The sequence below is a fragment of the Diorhabda sublineata genome, chromosome 10 (assembly GCF_026230105.1).
Source record: "Diorhabda sublineata isolate icDioSubl1.1 chromosome 10, icDioSubl1.1, whole genome shotgun sequence".
NCBI lineage: Eukaryota > Metazoa > Arthropoda > Insecta > Coleoptera > Chrysomelidae > Diorhabda > Diorhabda sublineata.
Window position 1 is genome coordinate 16,299,885 of NC_079483.1, and position 18,238 is coordinate 16,318,122.

The 18,238-nt window shown below is 33.0% G+C and overlaps 2 protein-coding genes across 2 annotated transcripts in view; both read left to right on the forward strand.

Annotated features, from left to right (window-relative positions):
* Positions 1-1,384: 1,384 nt before the first annotated feature.
* Positions 1,385-1,729, forward strand: LOC130449860 (uncharacterized). The gene has a single exon (XM_056787902.1). The coding sequence runs from the start codon at positions 1,385-1,387 to the stop codon at positions 1,727-1,729; it is 345 nt and encodes a 114-aa protein (XP_056643880.1).
* A 4,934-nt stretch (positions 1,730-6,663) lies between these two features.
* The window catches only part of LOC130449861 (cadherin-23), a 32,046-nt gene continuing 20,471 nt past the window's right edge, over positions 6,664-18,238 (forward strand). Inside the window, exons 1-9 of the mRNA XM_056787904.1 lie at positions 6,664-6,895; positions 7,054-7,205; positions 8,124-8,430; positions 8,794-8,997; positions 9,604-9,788; positions 14,191-14,388; positions 14,784-15,178; positions 15,875-16,152; positions 17,419-17,732. Of these exons, the coding sequence (XP_056643882.1) occupies positions 6,664-6,895; positions 7,054-7,205; positions 8,124-8,430; positions 8,794-8,997; positions 9,604-9,788; positions 14,191-14,388; positions 14,784-15,178; positions 15,875-16,152; positions 17,419-17,732 (2,265 nt within the window). The remainder of the gene's footprint in view (positions 6,896-7,053; positions 7,206-8,123; positions 8,431-8,793; positions 8,998-9,603; positions 9,789-14,190; positions 14,389-14,783; positions 15,179-15,874; positions 16,153-17,418; positions 17,733-18,238) is intronic.

Here is an 18,238-nt window from a genome sequence, read left to right on the forward strand (position 1 = left end):
TATTTGAATTGTACCGTGAAGATTTGCACCCTTCCACAAATGTAAATCTTTAAAACCGTCTCGTGTGAAAGCAGCTTCATCAGTAAACATTATTTTTCCAACAAAAGTAAACATTATTTTTCCAACAAATGTATTATTAACTAGTTGTTTTTCTAGACCCCAACGAAAGAACACCAGTCTTGCCAGATAATCCTTTACTTCAATGGCATACACTTCCTGGATGTGAAAGGGGTAAAGAAGTTACTCCTAGAGAATCCTATGGATAGTTATGGTTGATACGTTAAATTGTAGTGACATTTTACGTACGCTAGTTGTGGGATCAGCATCTAATGCATCATTCGACACCTTTTTTTTGGCAAAACAATTATATAAAAATTTCATCCAATGCATCCAATTAACAGTGCAAGACTTCTTGAAGGCGCATATTATATTTACCGTACTACAAGCTTCATATAAAGTGCGAACTTTTGGGATGACACTGTATTTTCCGATTCGTGTACTAGTATAAAACCAATACCGATCAATCAGAGTGAAAATTACTCTAATTTGTGTGCCACATAATCGTACCATAAATTTTTATTCACTTTCCCAGTCAAATTAAAATGACATGGTTTATGTAAGTCACAAAATAATTTATATACGTAGAAATAAATCTACAAATAAAAGTGCACATAGTTTTTGTTTTATTAACAATGCGCTTGTTATTACTTTCTCAAAAAAAAGTTTTAAGTGCAATATATGGTGCATGAAACAAGTTTTTTCTTATGAATATGAAGACAAGATTTAAACGATAATGATTCTAATTGTTAATGAATTTAAAATATGAAAAGTAGAGTCATTATAAAGTTGAACATTAACCTACTATTATCTCAATATATCTAAGATGTATAGTACAGGATGTCTTAATAGATTTGGTTTATAATACGTACTAAAAAATACATAATAACAAAAATTATTTATAATATATACAAGGAACACCCTGTATAATTATATATCCGAAATTAGTCTTATTATAAAGAGCATTTACTTGAAAGAATTCCAGGTAAAAACAGGATCTACCGTTTTGATTTTTATTTTTAAAAATATTTTTGAAAATGTTCGCAATTAATCATCAAAGTTCGATTCACAAGTTTTATGAGAAAAACTTAGTATACAAATTGGATGAAAGCTCAAGTAAGTGGTAAACAAAATGAGCACGTAGATATTGAAATTCAAATATAGTATACGGGGTGTCTCGTATAAGAACCGACAATTAGCAGAGGTTCAAAATATGACGATTGGGGGCAATTTACCTCTATACCAAGTTCCATCCCTGATGAGTTATAGGGTCTTACAACCCTTCAACTTAAAAATACCAAATTTGATTTGTTGCGGGCATTAAGTAATGGTAAGTAGAAAGCAATTCAAACATTCCGGGGAATTAATTAGGGATGATCTTAAAGAAAGTTTAATTACCAAATTAAAAATGAAAGAGGAAAACAAGAAGAGACAGAGTAAGAAATACAGATATCAAAGAGAATGCGGGATAAAAGACATTGTGAGATGGGGAAGACAACGTAAGAGGCAGTGGTACAACCATGTAAGACGGATGGACGAGAACAGACTTCCGAGAATAGTCCTAGAAAATAACTCGCCCGGCTCAAGGCCTCCCGGGAGACCACCTAAAAGGTGGAAAGATAGTTGGCAATCCACCTCTCAGGAAAAGATGCAGAGGCAGCTTCAGAATTAACAGATCGGCTGATCTCCAAGAAGTAGAAGAAGAATTACCAAATATTATATAACTGCTGTGTGAGAAACATGGGTTTTTAAGGGTAATTTGGAGTACGAATTAGCTTATTGTACCTTCCGGTGATCGACGAATGTTTATTCTACCTAACTCCCAAGCTTTCATTAAACAGCTTTAGTGCTGTATTTTAGGAGCTTAAAGAAAAACGTTGAAGTCATTTAATAGGTCCACAAGTACAGTTGTTTGCATCGTTTATACACATAGGCTCCTGTTTGTTCGTGGAAATTGACGAATTAATGCATTTATTGGAGTTTCTTAATAATTCATTTTGGCTTCATTATATCTGCAGTGTGACGTGAAAATGTCAAATATCTTGACGAATGAATTTGCTCGCTTTCCACTTTTGCCGAAAAGGACTGTTTTCTTACTGGTGGAGTCTCTTTTCTATTATACTGAAAAGTGTCAAGTACCGTGAATGTGCAGACTTTTTAACGTGTGTAGATCACAGAATTACTTACGGACCTTACAGGATCACTTTTTTAAGTTAGTTTCGATAGTAGGATGTGGCTTTTAATCTTTGTGCTTCTTAAGACTTAACAGCTTTCTTTGAATTATCATTGTCTTATAAAAAACTAGATGTAACCAATTCTCCTCCTTACAGAGTAACTTCGAACAAATCAAGAGTATTTTTTAGGGGGATTCGTGCTCTAGAAAACTTTTTAAGCAATAAGCATAAGAAATTAACGATTTGCTGAACCTTTCATATAGTTTCTCAGCAGTAACATTACTATACTTACGTTCGTTAAACTATATTAAGAATAAAAAATGTGCTCTGCAGTTTCATCCTCTGATATCTGGTAACAGATTCACAATATTTTCTTCTATCTCTACTTATATCAGGTTTGTCGCGAATATTGATGAATAATAAAATAACATTCACTGTTTCACATGTCTTTGATCTCTACGACAACCTAGAGTTGTATGTACTAAGTCCATTCCTCGAGGTTGCTTCAGATGGTGGCTGTAGCTTCGCAGAAGGGCTCCGATCTAACGAATGACATCCACGCAGTTTATTAGGTTATTTTTTCCATATTTTCGTTGCTCTTATGGACCTTGTGGTGTGGTACCAAGATCATCGTGACTTTTTTATGGCCTTACAGCGTCCCTTAGAATCTCTAAAGATAATAATTATTTCCATATCAGGTTTGACGCGAATTTTGATGAATAATAAAATAAAATTAACTGTTTCACATGTCTTTGATCTCTACGACAACCTAGAGTTGTATGTACTAATTCCATTCCTCGAGGTTGCTTCAGATGGTGGCTGTAACTTCGCAGAAGGGCTCCGATCTAACGAATGACATCCACGCAGTTTATTAGGTTATTTTTTCCGTATTTTCGTTGCTCTTATGGACCTTGTGGTGTGGTACCAAGATCATCGTGACTTTTTTATGGCCTTACAGCGTCCCTTAGAATCTCTAAAGATAATAATTATTTCCATATCAGGTTTGACGCGAATTTTGATGAATAATAAAATAAAATTAACTGTTTCACATGTCTTTGATCTCTACGACAACCTAGAGTTGTATGTACTAATTCCATTCCTCGAGGTTGCTTCAGATGGTGGCTGTAACTTCGCAGAAGGGCTCCGATCTAACGAATGACATCCACGCAGTTTATTAGGTTATTTTTTCCGTATTTTCGTTGCTCTTATGGACCTTGTGGTGTGGTACCAAGATCATCGTGACTTTTTTATGGCCTTACAGCGTCCCTTAGAATCTCTAAAGATAATAATTATTTCCATATCAGGTTTGACGCGAATTTTGATGAATAATAAAATAAAATTAACTGTTTCACATGTCTTTGATCTCTACGACAACCTAGAGTTGTATGTACTAATTCCATTCCTCGAGGTTGCTTCAGATGGTGGCTGTAACTTCGCAGAAGGGCTTCGATCTAACGAATGACATCCACGCAGTTTATTAGGTTATTTTCTTTTGTATTTTCGTTGCTCTTATCGCCCTTGTGGTGTGGTACCAAGATCATCGTGACCTTACCTCTTAGAAATTCTAAAGATAATAATTATGCTTCTTTGTAGTGAATTACTGTAATTTCCATCTGGAAAATTGCGTTCTTAGTTAGACTGGGAAAACTATCCCTTATTTTAGTTCCACTACTTCTTTTTCTACACTTTCCGCCGTCTTAGAAATAGTGGTGAAATATTTTATTTGAATTTTATTTGAATTAAACGTTCATCCTCTACATTTGACAGCTCACAGTATTATTTTGTATTTCTTCTTTCACTACATTGAAAACAAACCCACCAAATTCGATCTAATTTTCACGGAATAGAACCCAAGCTCTAGCTCCACAATAATTCAGGTGTGGAGGCAATTATCACCAACAAAAGTCGTGCTACCCTATGAATTTGGAAGATTTATTTTTTTTGGTAATTGAGGAAAGACACTAGCAGCTAAAAGAGAGAAGTTACAAGCAAATCACGGAAAAAGAAAGACACAAACCGCTAGAAATTACCCAAATTGTTTCGCATAATACATCTCGTGACTTAGAAGTATAATTGAATATTGTCTATGTTCTTGCAATACTGGATATAGTAAATCGACTGCAGAACATATTAAATTGCATGTCAGACGATTGAACAAGTGAAACAATTCCGAGAATATTTTTGGCAGGTTGAATCGAACTTAAAAGTTTCGTTTACTGGAAAAACTCATTAACTTTCCCGGAAATACGGATTACATGGTAATTTGGTTCAAGCGAATTTGTGTCACGTATCAGATGCGTCAAATATTTTTACAAAAAATTCCTCTTGTTAGATTACTAAGATAGTGTCTGGTGTTGTTATAATCTATCAGTTTTGGTTTGTCGTATCATTACAAATGATGAAATTTTGAAAATTATCAAACTTATTAGAAGAGGTAATAACGTAGAACGATTCAAATCTCGATTTAATCTCATTAAAAGGAACAAAATTAGAGTAAGTCGGAGCCGTGAAAGAAAAAGCAGCGCGCGTCTTGAATGAACTGGCAGAAACAGACTTCCTGATCTGATTCGAACAATGGAATTTATAGGGATAAAGGAAGGGTACATATTGAAGGTGATAATGCATTTCTATTGGCCGAAGCTGTGGGAAGGTGTATGTACACAATATGCTTGCTAGATAATCTGCGATAAGCAGTGGCATGGCATGGTGGGATTCGTTTAATTAATAAATTTCTGTAAATAAATAGAAATATGGGTGTTCCAATTTTCCATTTATCGAGTACTCACGAAAGGGTTTGCTGCGGATCATTCGAGGACCGAAAAACATGTGAAGAAAAACTGAAATCATTTGACAAAGCTACTCAAGATTTTATACAAAGGACAATTTATATAAGAACAGGGCTGAAACATTAGAAGTGATGGCGACAAAATTATTTGCGTCAGATAAAAGACAACCCAAGGTTCTAACAGTCGAATGGGTTACAAAAAGGACTCAGTTAACGTCTGGTACCATGCTTAAACCAAACTTCCTTACAGGCAGGTACATTTTACTCGTCTACTTACATTTTATAATTTAATATTATTATTATTATTAAGGTTTTTATTAGGGATATAATTTAGGGTTCTATTTCATTATTATATGAAAAGCAAAGTAAAGGATATAATGATATCAGAGTTAATGAAGTTATCTTAGTAGTCAGTAATGAAAAAATATTGTATAGTTATAATTCCCTGCAGATCGTCATGGAGGATGTGAAAATTTGTGAAGTGTATCGAATCGTTGCGACGGTCATTGACCATAACTTTACACTTATGTGATTGCAGTTTTGATATTATAGTTATTCAACCCAAATTATCAATCATTAATGTTAAATTCATTTAGTTTACGTTAATGAATGAATAGTAAAATACATTGGGACGAACTGTACTAACACGAACAAATTAATATAAGTCGGAATTTCTGGAACCGTTGGCGATATTCATAGTGAACACACTGTTTACACCACCACTACATTAACACTCATAATTACCCTGTCTGACGCGTGTTTCCTATAACCAAGACTAAAGGTTACTGTTTAGTTTACCTTCAGTCTCTGAAGACGAAAACTTGGTTATCGAAACTCGCGTCAGACAGTTTAATTGTTCGCGTTGGTGTAGTGGTGGTGTAGTTACATTATATATAAATATTTTTTGCTTAATTATTTATTTCCAATTAAGTATAAATTCATTTAATAGCACTTACCGTGTAGTTTAAAACTCGTAGAGAGAAAAATTTTAATCATATTATAATTTAAATCTTATTTATAGTAATTATTCGTAAATAAATAAAAAATAATTATAAGGACAATGAGATCTATTTTCAATTTTCTTCTTCTACATCGTCGTAGTCTTCCCACTGAACTGGACAGTTTTCTTCTTCAAATGCTGCTGCAAATTCATCCAAATTATTATTATTTTGATCGGGACAACCAGTTCATTTCAACCGGGATTGCAACCGCGCGCGCTCTGCCCTATATCTCAGAAACGATTCACCGTATGAAAAAAATTTTTAAACAAAAGTTGTAGAGAATTTAATGCTCTACAATATTGATAATGAATACAAATAGCTTAAAACCCATAGGACACGAGTTATTTGCAAAAAATGTGCAAAAAATCGATTTTTTTGACTTTTGACCCCCGATTTTTAAAGTTGCTCATATCGAATTATACGTGAGTTTTGAGAGGAGTTTTAGAATGTCAAATGAACAAGTTTAAACGACTTTATAGCTGGGTATCTCGATTTTCCGAAATTCTTGCCTAAATTTACCTAAAATGACTGGACTATCTGGTTGTTTGAATAATTAGATTTCTTATTATTTCAGAGATCGAAGGAACGGTGAAAAAATGTGTTCAAGAGTACATTAATTAGAATAATCATCGATAATAAAACGAAGATGCACCTCAAATTATTCAAAAACTTCTTAAGGACTTTCAACGGGCATTTTGTGAAAATAAAATTCAAATTGGTGAATACGTCGCGTTTGTGTAAATTATCTAATTTAGTATTTATTTTGTTGTTATTTACTAGTGTAAGTTTTGTACAATGCAATAAACCACCTAAGTTTTTAACAGACGGCCAAACTGAAATTGTTATAAGACTGAGGGAAGGAGCCGAAACACCTGTAGGTAAGAGCTGGTTACTTATTTAACCAACCTTGAAAATACCTACTAATAGAAAATAATTGTTAGGCAGCACAATAAACAACAACGTTGATGAGGTTGTCTAGCTGAAGGTTAAAATATTTTCTTTTATTTTAACTAATTTTTTTGTATTTGAATTACAGGTTCATTAATTTATAAAATACAAGGTTTTGATGAAGACAATGATTATATAAAATTTGGAGTTAGCCGATTTCCAGGAAGCGATGTAATTCGTATAGAAAATATAACACCTACTGAAGCTAACATATACTTAAATAAAGAACTTGATAGAGAAGTGAGTGTAAATATCATTTTATAATTTTACCTTTAGATATAATAATACGGGGTTTGTCGAAATAGGCGGCCTTAAATAAATTAAAACGTAAACAATCTGATATTATAACTATGGTAGTAAAACCCTCGGCTTCGGCCAATATAAATACATTTATGTTCACGATTCGATGTTTTCATTGGTAAACAGTGGAGATGATGAGTCCACGTGGACTGAAGTGTTAGATGTTTACCGAATTTTATACGAGGAGTAAACATTATTTTCTTAATTTGGCATGAGTGCTGTGCGTATTTATGAAATATTGATTGTACCTCATATTCTGCAATTGATATTGGAACAACTATACTAGCAACATGAATGTAAGTATCTGGGAGATCCCTAAATCAGCATCTTGAATAGGTTTAGTAATCAAGCATGTGCATTACAGCGTTCCTAAATTGGTTACCAATTGATTTGGAATCGATTCTAAGTTGACCTGCGAAAAAGTTGCCTGTAGCTGCAGCTAACGAGTCTCTGTCATCAACTGTGATGACGTCATGACAATAGAAACCAGAGTGGCAACGGAGTGAGAGAGTAATAGATAGAGAAAGAATGAGAGAGGAATAGAAACGCGTTGAGGCGTCACTCTCAAATTGTCAAATTAGCGGGATAGACACTTTTTCGTGTCTATTCCTCGCGCTCAAATAATTCTGATGACCAATTTTCTTTTACTAATCTGATCTTTTATCCTTGATCCTTACATATGGGGCTCTTATTTGGAGGAAGTACTTAAAGAAGAACAAGGCACCCCTCTGTATATTAATCTGTCGCGCTTAAGTAAATCCCGAAATCCCCCCTCGGGCTCTCCTACTTTATATAAGTATTTAACCAAATATTTTTAGTTTCGATTAGAGAATTGTATGTTCAGTTGTACATTTTTAGATTCAAGATGAATATTCTCTAGTACTAACTGTTACGGATGGACATCTTGGTTACGGTAATTATGTAACCCAAGGGCTACTATTATTGGTAGAAGATGTTAACGACAATACACCAGTTTTTAAGAGTTACCAACCAACGATCACAGTACCTGAAGACCTCAAACCCAGTACAATCACAACTCTAGAAGCTAGTGACGCCGATGAAGGTGCTTACGGACAAGTTATCTATTTTTTGGAAACCGTAGATGAAGATCAAGACTTATTCGCCATCAACACTGTAGGTGAAAGAGCTGTTCTACGTTTGATAGGTAAGTTGGGTCAAGTTGATAATTTTCATTCACCATTCGCGTATCTGTCTTATAAATTCGTCTTTCTTGTGAGGTTATTCTAACTTCTGGAAATAGAGATAAGAAATTGAGCTCCTTTATCATACATTTAGCGTTATCCTGATATTTATTTTTTGATGTCATGTTTTCCATCGACATCCCATTCTTTTATATGGCATTTCACACATCAATTTCTTCATAATCTTTATTTGAGAAAAAGAGCACAAAAGATTTTTTGATTAAGCATAATGTAGCGTTGCAATCATTTCATTGAGCAAAGTGGAGTCTCGGGGATTGTGCTGATTTTGAATATTCTTTTAATTTTTATTGATAAATTTGTTTTAGGTTCACTGGATTATGAGAGACAAACCGTACATCAACTCAAAGTATTGGCAGTTGATAGAGCAAAAGAAGGAAGAGTGAACACTGGCACTGCGGCTATTCTGATTAAAGTTGAGGATGTTGAAGATCAACCACCTGAATTTGTTAGAATAACGCCTTTCGTTAAAGTAGAAGAGAACAGCCCAATTGGAACATCAGTTTCTAGAGGTAAGATTTGATGTACTTGATATAAGTAAATGATTCTTTGAAACTTGGCAATTTACGTATATTCGTATGGATTTGGGGTCTCGTATACACTACGAACCAAAGGATCTATTTTATCCCCCTTTCTTGCTGCGATACTGGAGAACCCAGAGTTTACAGCTGATCCATCATTCCCACTCCTTTTAAAAAGTCTAGAATGTGGGATGGGTTCTATTACATACCTTCCCAGGTGTAGTGCTCTGTGAAACAAAATCTGCACGTCGTATTATCTGCCAGGTCTAGCATCATCAGGTGTTTCTTGGGGCGACAGAACTCCTGTTAGAACTCGTAGATTGTTCTTACTTAGATTGATACGTCCAGAAGAGTCTTTGCCTGCCTGATCCCCATAATTGGTTTTGCTTCTATCTACCTTCTTTTCCAGTGCTTTTTCTATTGTTCTGAGACTTAACAATATTGGAAGAAGAATTAAAGAAATATCTGTATCTCTATGTTCTGTCCATTTACTAACTTCTGGGTGTTTCGAAGATACCTATGAAACTTTCAAATTAGTACTAACTACAAAATTAATTACTGAAAATCCTATTGCATATCATAATATATCTTTTTCAGTGGTAGCTGTCGACGGAGACCGTGGGGTTAACAATTCAATCGAATACTATTTACATTCAAACGGTTTGAATAAAATGAGCGATTTTTTTTCTATTGAAAGAAGTACAGGCGTAATTTTTACAACAGGTATTTTGGATCGCGAAGCTCTACCTGGGGAATCTGGAACATACATTTTACAAATCACAGTAAGATATAATCTATTAATCGATTAGTATCAATAAATAATATTATTACTCTTTAGTATTCTCACTGAATGTGGTAAAAATGTTTTTCTAATGTACTAATTTATATATATTTTTATTGTTATTTCACAGAAAAAAACGATTCATCAATCATTTATATTGTTGAAGTATAACTTTTAAGCAATTAACACATGCTTAAAATTACTACTGTATATAATTTTTAAAAACCTAAAAACTTGTATATATAAAATTTATATACAGTGCTTTTCAGATAAAAGTATCCACCTTTAATAACTTTTGTAATACTGGTATTTAGAAAAAATCCAAAAACACGTCAATTTATGTTGGAAGGGGCAAGCATTATGGCTTATTTAAACTTACTGGAAAAGCCACCCCCTCACCCCTAGCAGCATCCCCTTTATTTTTTTAAATTACTTTTCATATTTTTTATGTAAAATTTGGATACTCCTCTTTGAGCTGATTTCAAAAATGTAAAAAAATAGTAGGTTAAAGTGGTTAGTTTATGAGATAAACAATTTTTCTTTTAAGAGCACAAAAATTTACTTATTATTTACTTTCACCTTATTTGCCTGTACTAAAATCGGTTGTACAACAGTTCAAACTCTTTAATATTTTTAACTGTGCTATTTATTATGAAGTTACAATAAGTGTTCAAAATGAGAACCATTCACTTCCATACAATGGTATAATCTATTTTGAAATGCCTCTCTGACATTGCTTAATACGGCTGGATTTAATTGTCGACATTCATTTTCTATCCTTTCTCGTAAATCATCCAGAGATTCTGGTTGGGTAGCATAAACTTTTGTTTTTAAATACCCCCATAAAAAGAAGTCTAGGGGTGTTAAATCCGGTGACCTAGGTGGCCACTCCATCATCTGCCCCCTTCTACCTATCCAACGAGCGGGGAATGTTTCGTTTAAAAATTGTCGGACAGGCATAGCATAGTGTGGGGGAGCTCCGTCTTGTTGAAATACCAGTAAATCTTCGGAAAAGTTATCATCATTTTCTATTATTGTTGTAATACGTGGGTCAACCCCTTCCCTGAGTAACTCAAGATATGATTCACCATTTAAATTTCCGTTGATGAAGAAAGGTCCGACAATGTGGTCACTTAGGATACCACACCAAACGTTCAACTTTTGGGGATGTTGTGTATGGAATTCACGCATAATATGTGGATCACTTTCAGCCCAATATCTACAATTATGCCTACTTACTAAGCCATTTAATGACCACGAGCATTCATCAGAAAAGCAAATATTGTGGATTGTTATTGATAATTTGCGTCATTGATTCTCAAAACTCTAGACGACGATCAAAATCATCTTCATTCAACTCGTGCACCAACTTAACTTTGTATGGGTGGTACTTGAATTTATGTAGAACTCGGAAAACTGTTTTAGATGAAACACCGATCGCTCTACTTATTGTTGACAACGATTGGGGTTGTTGAGCCTCTAAGCTGACTTGCCCTAAAATTGCCACTTGGATTGCTTCGTTATTTACGAGTCCCTCTCGCTTATGCACTTTATTGCAAACAGACCCTGTAGTGGTAAATTTCTCCATCAGTTGAATTACATTCTTATGAGTTGCATGTCTTCCGTCATGTAATTTGTTAAATATTCTAGCAGCAGCTCTTGCACAATTATTATTTTGGTAGTATAAACCTACAATTTCAATTCTTTCTTGCAAAGAGTAAACCATTTCAGAGAAACAAAATAAATAATGTATCAAATTACACTATCAATAGTGACTACAAATTCTAGTTGACAATGTCAAACTTTAATAAAAAGTAGAGTTTTTTGTTGTTTGGATTTTTTAAGTAGAATAAATAGCACAGTTAAAAAGATTAAAGAGTTTGAACTGTTGTACAACCCATTTTAGTACAGGCAAATAAGGTGAAAGTAAATAATTAGTAAAATTTGTGCTCTTAAAAGAAAAATTGTTTATCTCATAAACTAACCACTTTAACCTACAAGTATTATACATTTTTGAAATCAGCTCAAAGAGGAGTATCCAAATTTTACATAAAAAATATGAAAAGTAATTTAAAAAAATAAAGGGGATGCTGCTAGGGGTGAGGGGGTGGCTTTTCCAGTAAGTTTAAATAAGCCATAATGCTTGCCCCTTCCAACATAAATTGACGTGTTTTTGGATATTTTCTAAATACCAGAATTACAAAAGTTATTAAAGGTGGATACTTTTATCTGAAAAGCACTGCATATAAATGAAAGTGAGTATAAAACAAAATGCTTTAAATTACTGTATAGATAAAAAATTTAAAATTATTGTATAAATAAAAACATAACCTAACGTTAAAAATGTTGTATAACCTAACTTAACCTAACCCAACCTAACCTAACCTAACCTAACCCAACTTAACCTAACCTAACCAAACCATTCTTAAAGTAAAAGGCTTTTTTGTGGGAAATTTTTCAATTATTTTGAACCTAATAGTAAAAATGCTATTCTTAGAAAAAATAATTTATAATTGTATACTTTCCCGGTCCCGGATTTCGATGATTTTCGTTTTTACGGCGGATTTATGAAAAAAAATCTGAGAATAGAAAAAATTAAAACTTATATTGGTTAGATTAGGTTAGGCTAGAGGGCGCTAAAAATTCATAACAAATGTTTACATTTGGTCTGCTTTTCAAACGCCCCACCTCGCCCCTGGCCAAACTCCCAATTCTTTTTAACAATCAACCTTAGTAAGATACCTTTTTTTAATTGTGAAAATTTCCAATTTTTCAAAATTAAGTTGTACACTTGATTACAATAAGTGATTCTTGTTTTGTTTATAGAACTTTAATGATTACTTAATAAAAAAGGTACAAAATGTAAAAAAAGGTCAATTTTAAGAGGAATTTTTATTATTTTTAATATTAAAAACATGATAAATCAAAGTTTTTGTATAATTTTTTTTCAAATTGTTCGTTTTTTATGTAGAAAAAAATATAACAAATTTGATTATTTGATTATTTGCATTTTACGTGCATTTTCATGAACATTTAATGCCCTGAAACCACTATAAGTTTTCATTTTCTTTATTCATCCATTTTTTTCGTAAATTCGCCATAAAAACGAAGATTTTTTAAAAAAATTCATCGAAATCGGACTATTTTTCGATTTTCTAGAGCCAAAAAACGAGTGGACCGCGAAAGTATAAAATTACCAATAATTTTTTTCTATCAATTTTTGTTCAATATTTTATATAATATTAAACATTTGATGATTATGGAAAATCTTAGATGATGCTGATACTTTTCTTGTGGACTCCTCGCACCCCAACGATATCGGCCATGGAAATTCTGGCTGAATCTTCCGACGTTGTCATACTGCTCTAGTATTCGTGGGAATTCATGCTAGTATTAATTTTTCATAATACCATATTTTGTTAATAATACAAACCCATTTTTTTGACACCATACCAATTAAACGCATTTCATCCGTTAGAAAAAATTAACGTTTCGTTTAAAAAAAAACTGGTAATTATACACGTTCATGGTCACCTGGTTTTTTGGCTCTAGAAAATCGAAAAATGGATGGATTTTAATGATCTTGGTCTCAAAATGTTCCATTTTACGGCAGATTTATAAAAAAAATAGTAGAAATAGCTGGAATGAAAATTTCTCATAGTTTTACTGTTTTAAATCGTAAAAAAAACGGTTTTGCAAAATAATCCTTTACAAAAAATTATCTCATTATCATATAAAGTTCTTATATTTTTTTGTATTCTACATAAATTAATAAACAATTTAAAAAAAAATCCAAAAAGAATGATTTTTTCAGTTTTTATAGCTTAAAATGAAATCGATGAAAAACAATCAATTTTCGTGAATAGTTTCGTACTATATTCTTCAATGTTAATAGTTTTTGGACCATTAAAAATCGAAAAGTAGATAAATTTTATAATTTTGGTCTCAAAATGTTCCATTTTACGACGAATTTATGAAAAACACGGGGGTAGTGGCTGAATTTGCGGTTTTTAATAGTTTTAAACCTTAAATAGTAGAGTAAAACTTTTTTTTTCAAAATATTCATTTTTTTATGTAAATTGCGAAAAAAAATATACGAACTTGATTCCACGACGTCAGAAACAGTTACGAAGGATTATATGTAGAAAGTCATTTTTGCATTTAAAGTCATGAAACTGTAAAAAATATTTATTTTTTTTAATTTTCGTATTTTTTTTTATAAATCCACTGTAAAATAGAACATTTTGAGACCAAGATCATTAAAATCCATCCATTTTTCGATTTTCTAGAGCCAAAAAAACAGGTGTATAATTACCAAAAAAACTAATAAACTACTCACAAATTAAGTTTTGTCTATTAAATATTTTGGAAAACATAGCTTAAGTTGAAGAATTATTTTGCAGGCAAAAGAAATCGGTAGCAGCATAATTCCTGTCCCAATTACTATTACTGAAATGACTGTAATGATAACAGATGTAAACGATGAAAAACCAACATTTAAAAATAGTTATTACAAATGCGAAATAGCCGAAAATTCGCCAATAAATACGCCGTTAACTTTTTTGGGAAACGCTTCACCCGAAGTTTATGATTACGATCAGGTAGGAAAAATATTAAATTTTTTTATTCAACCTTGGCTTGTAGAAAGGTTATTTACGTTAACCTAATAAAATATTATTATTATTATTATTATTATTATTATAATAAATACACTTTGGCAAATACAGAAATGAATGTGGAATAGCCACGCCTGTAAATGCGCGTTACTAGATGATGGTAGTAGGGATTAGTACGGTGCTTCAAGCAGATATACTTGACTGCTATTATTAGTTGTATTGGGCATGCATGGGTAACTACTTTCATTGTTTCTATTGGATACCGAGATAGAAAATATATTTTATTCTAGGGTACAGAATTTAGTACTTTGATTATTTACCATACTAATTGACCAAGCGCATTCGAGTATTTTAACTTCATTTGAAAACTTTTATTTTAGGGAGTTAATGGAACATTTTATTTATACGTGAAAAGTGATGTCGATGCGTTTGATGTAACTCCTAGTAAAGTCGTGAATGAAGCTACTTTTATGATTAGAGTAAAGAATAGCAGTTTGCTCGATTATGAAAATTCCAAGAGGTTCAACTTAACATTAGGCGCCAAGGAAATAATGAAACGCAACCCGAAATACAGCGAGGTTGCCGTTATAGTCAATTTGTTGGATAGGAATGATAATTACCCGGAATTTTCGAAAAGTGTTTATGAAGTTTCGGTACCAGAAAATTGCGAAATCGGTACTACTGTAGCTTGGATACAAGCTTTCGACGATGATTCCGGCAAATTCGGAACCAAAGGAATCAGATACACTAACCTAGCTGGAAGTATAGATCATATGTAAGTTTCAAGTTTCATTTATTTAATTTTGTTCAATAAAACATAGTTATTGGGTAACCTCTGGCTAGGTTCGGCCCTCTACCATCTTTATTTCGGCCGAAAGGGATTCGTGAAAATCAGATAACGCGCAAAGAATAGAAGTTGGACACATAGACTATCGGTAATTACTGATAACCAACCTAAATCCACATTCTTCAACTCATAAATACTTCTTCTTCTTCTTGAGTGTATTAGACGTAGTCGCCTGTTTTATCTTCGACATCTTTGCCTCCTATTCTGCTTCAAGGTTGACCGGTACTCCTTTGGTCCAATGGGGATTTATGGCGTGCTATCTTGACCAGTCTGTTCTTATCCATACGACTTATGTGCTCATTCCATTCTTTCTTTCTTGATAGAACCCATTCGTTGACGTCATCTATTTTGCACAATCTTCTGATGTTCTCACTTCTTTCCCTGTCCGGTAGGGTTTTTCCGGCTATCCCGCGTAGCATTTTCATCTCTGCTGTTATATCAAATTATAAATATTTGTTTTTGTTTGTCTATCTCAAAATTTAAGTATCATTATTGGAATGGGCACAAGAATTTTGTATCCCAGCCTTCTCCAAGGCATCGAATTCAACCAATCAAGCTGCTCTGCCGCACTTAGTATACCAGAAAATTAAAATTTTCTACTCATATATTGATTTTGGATTTCAGGTTGAATCTGCATCCAACCACAGGCGTAATAACTGTAAAAATAGAAGGAGGTCCGAATTGGGATAGAGAGAAGATCTCCAGACATTATCTAACAGTAGAAGCTAGAGATGATATGGGTTTTGGAAATCGAAATTCCGTCCAATTGATAATAAATATCGAAGACGTCAATGATAATGCCCCTCTTTTTACTCAAAGTAAATATGAGGCTCGTTTGATGGAGAATAAACTAGAATTTGAACAAAATTTGAAAGTTGAAGCCCTAGATGCAGATTTAAATGGTAGATTTTCATTCATTTCATTTCATTATATATAAAACACGATATCAATAATATTACTATTAATATATTTTTATTGATATCTCCAGGTCTCTCATAGCTTCTTATACTCTCAGTCTCTGTTTTGTTTTTTACTTCCAACAAAAAAAATGCAGCGCAGTCTCGTCGAAAATTGTGTAGTGCCTAAACTAATATCCATATCAGAATTCATTTGCTCCTTTTCGTTCAAAGCATACAGGACGAATCTCGTTCTGGTTTACCAATCTTCGATTAAATTTTTCAAAAAATCGAGGCAGATCGATCTTTTTCATCTTGTTACCACACTGCGGAATTCATAGTCGACTATAAAACAATTTTAAATAATCTACAAAACACTGAAACGTTTCGGTAAATTCGTAAATTCCGGGAGTTATGCGCATGCGTAGCAGACATGATTTTTCTAGGTGTTATATCAAGTATATTATAAACATTTAATAAAAGTTGTCGAACTATTTATGAAGTTCTATTGGTGTGCAAAATTTTATTATTTTTCTAACTTAACATAACATAACATAACATAACCTAACTTAATTTAACCTAACCTAACCTAACACCTATAAATTCAACAACAATGGCAACCAAAAGACTCTAAAGAATGTAATTGCATTCATTCAACACTTCACGAAAGATGTTAAAAATTTAGTTCATGCTAACAGTGTGACAGTGCAAGACTTAAAGGGTCACTGTAACCCTCGGAATTTTGCGAAAATACCGTTTCTGAATACTGTATAGCAGGATTTGAAGATGCTTTGTCATAGCAAATGCCACCGTTTTATTATGCGGTCAGTATCAAGCCAAGCTCCTATGAAATCATTTTGTATGTTCTAAAATAGTGCAACCTCTTTTGTGACACTTATTTATTGAAGATTCTCTATCTTAATGACTTTAATTGCTTACGTCGAAGTAAGCACGTTTTTATAAGAACATATTCTACCATTTAAACTTGAATCGTTGAATCCAGTTACCAAAGCTGCAGTCTTTCTTCTTCACAACCTAACTTGTGGGAAACTTTATTGCATTCAGCAATTTATAATTTTTTAACGCTCGCACCAACGTTGGCGCCCTCGTTCGCGTTCAACATAAACCAAAAATAAACATATTACAAACGTCCGCGTTCGCGTTCCAACCAATATGAAATCGAACATAAACGCCAACGAATGCGTCAGCGCGGGCGCAAACTAAAGAGTTTATAAATCTAACTTACGTTTTTAATCCCTTATCTATCTCAAGGTACCAAAAACAGTGAGATCGAGTACGAACTTCTGGGTGAATTGGCTAGCAATTTCACAATAGACCGAACCACCGGTGTAATCGAAGTAAAGTATCCAATAGATTTTGAAAGTATACAGGATTCATCTTCAAAAAGCGTTTGTATAATATTCCTCAGTGTACGAGCTAGAGATTTGGGTACGCCGAGTCTATTTAGTCAGGTACCGCTTTCGATTTATGTCGAAGATGTCAACGATCACGTACCCATATTTGAAAACGAGTATTATAATAAATCGATTGTTGAAACTTCACCAAGCGGGACTTCGATCATTCAGGTATGACTTCTGTAAGTTTAAACACTCTATTTGGCTAATAAACTAGATAATTTTTTACCCTATTATTACCATAATATTTCTAGTTTTATTACTAAATCTACTTCTGCTTGTTCCTTCTTAAGAATAGGTCTTATGAATGTTTTGTAAATTCACACCTTACTTGGGTACTCATCTTATTGTTATTTCTTTCAAATATCAGCTGACCCTTGTAGTCTGATCAATATAGACTTGAAATAACAGAAATTCTCGGAAAGTTTACCATTACCATGAAAGTTTTAAAAATTCCCATGGATCCTATATGTGCTAGGAAATTTATTCGGGGTCAATGGTCAAAATTTGAGGTTTTTTGGATTTTTCTCGAAAACGGTAGGTTTAATAAAAAAAAATTTCAAACCAAAGCTGTAGATCTTAAAATTCTCTACAAAAATGATTGCATATTTTTTTTCTAAGAGTTACCAATCCTGAGATAACGCTATTCAAAGAGACACATTATACATGATATGTAC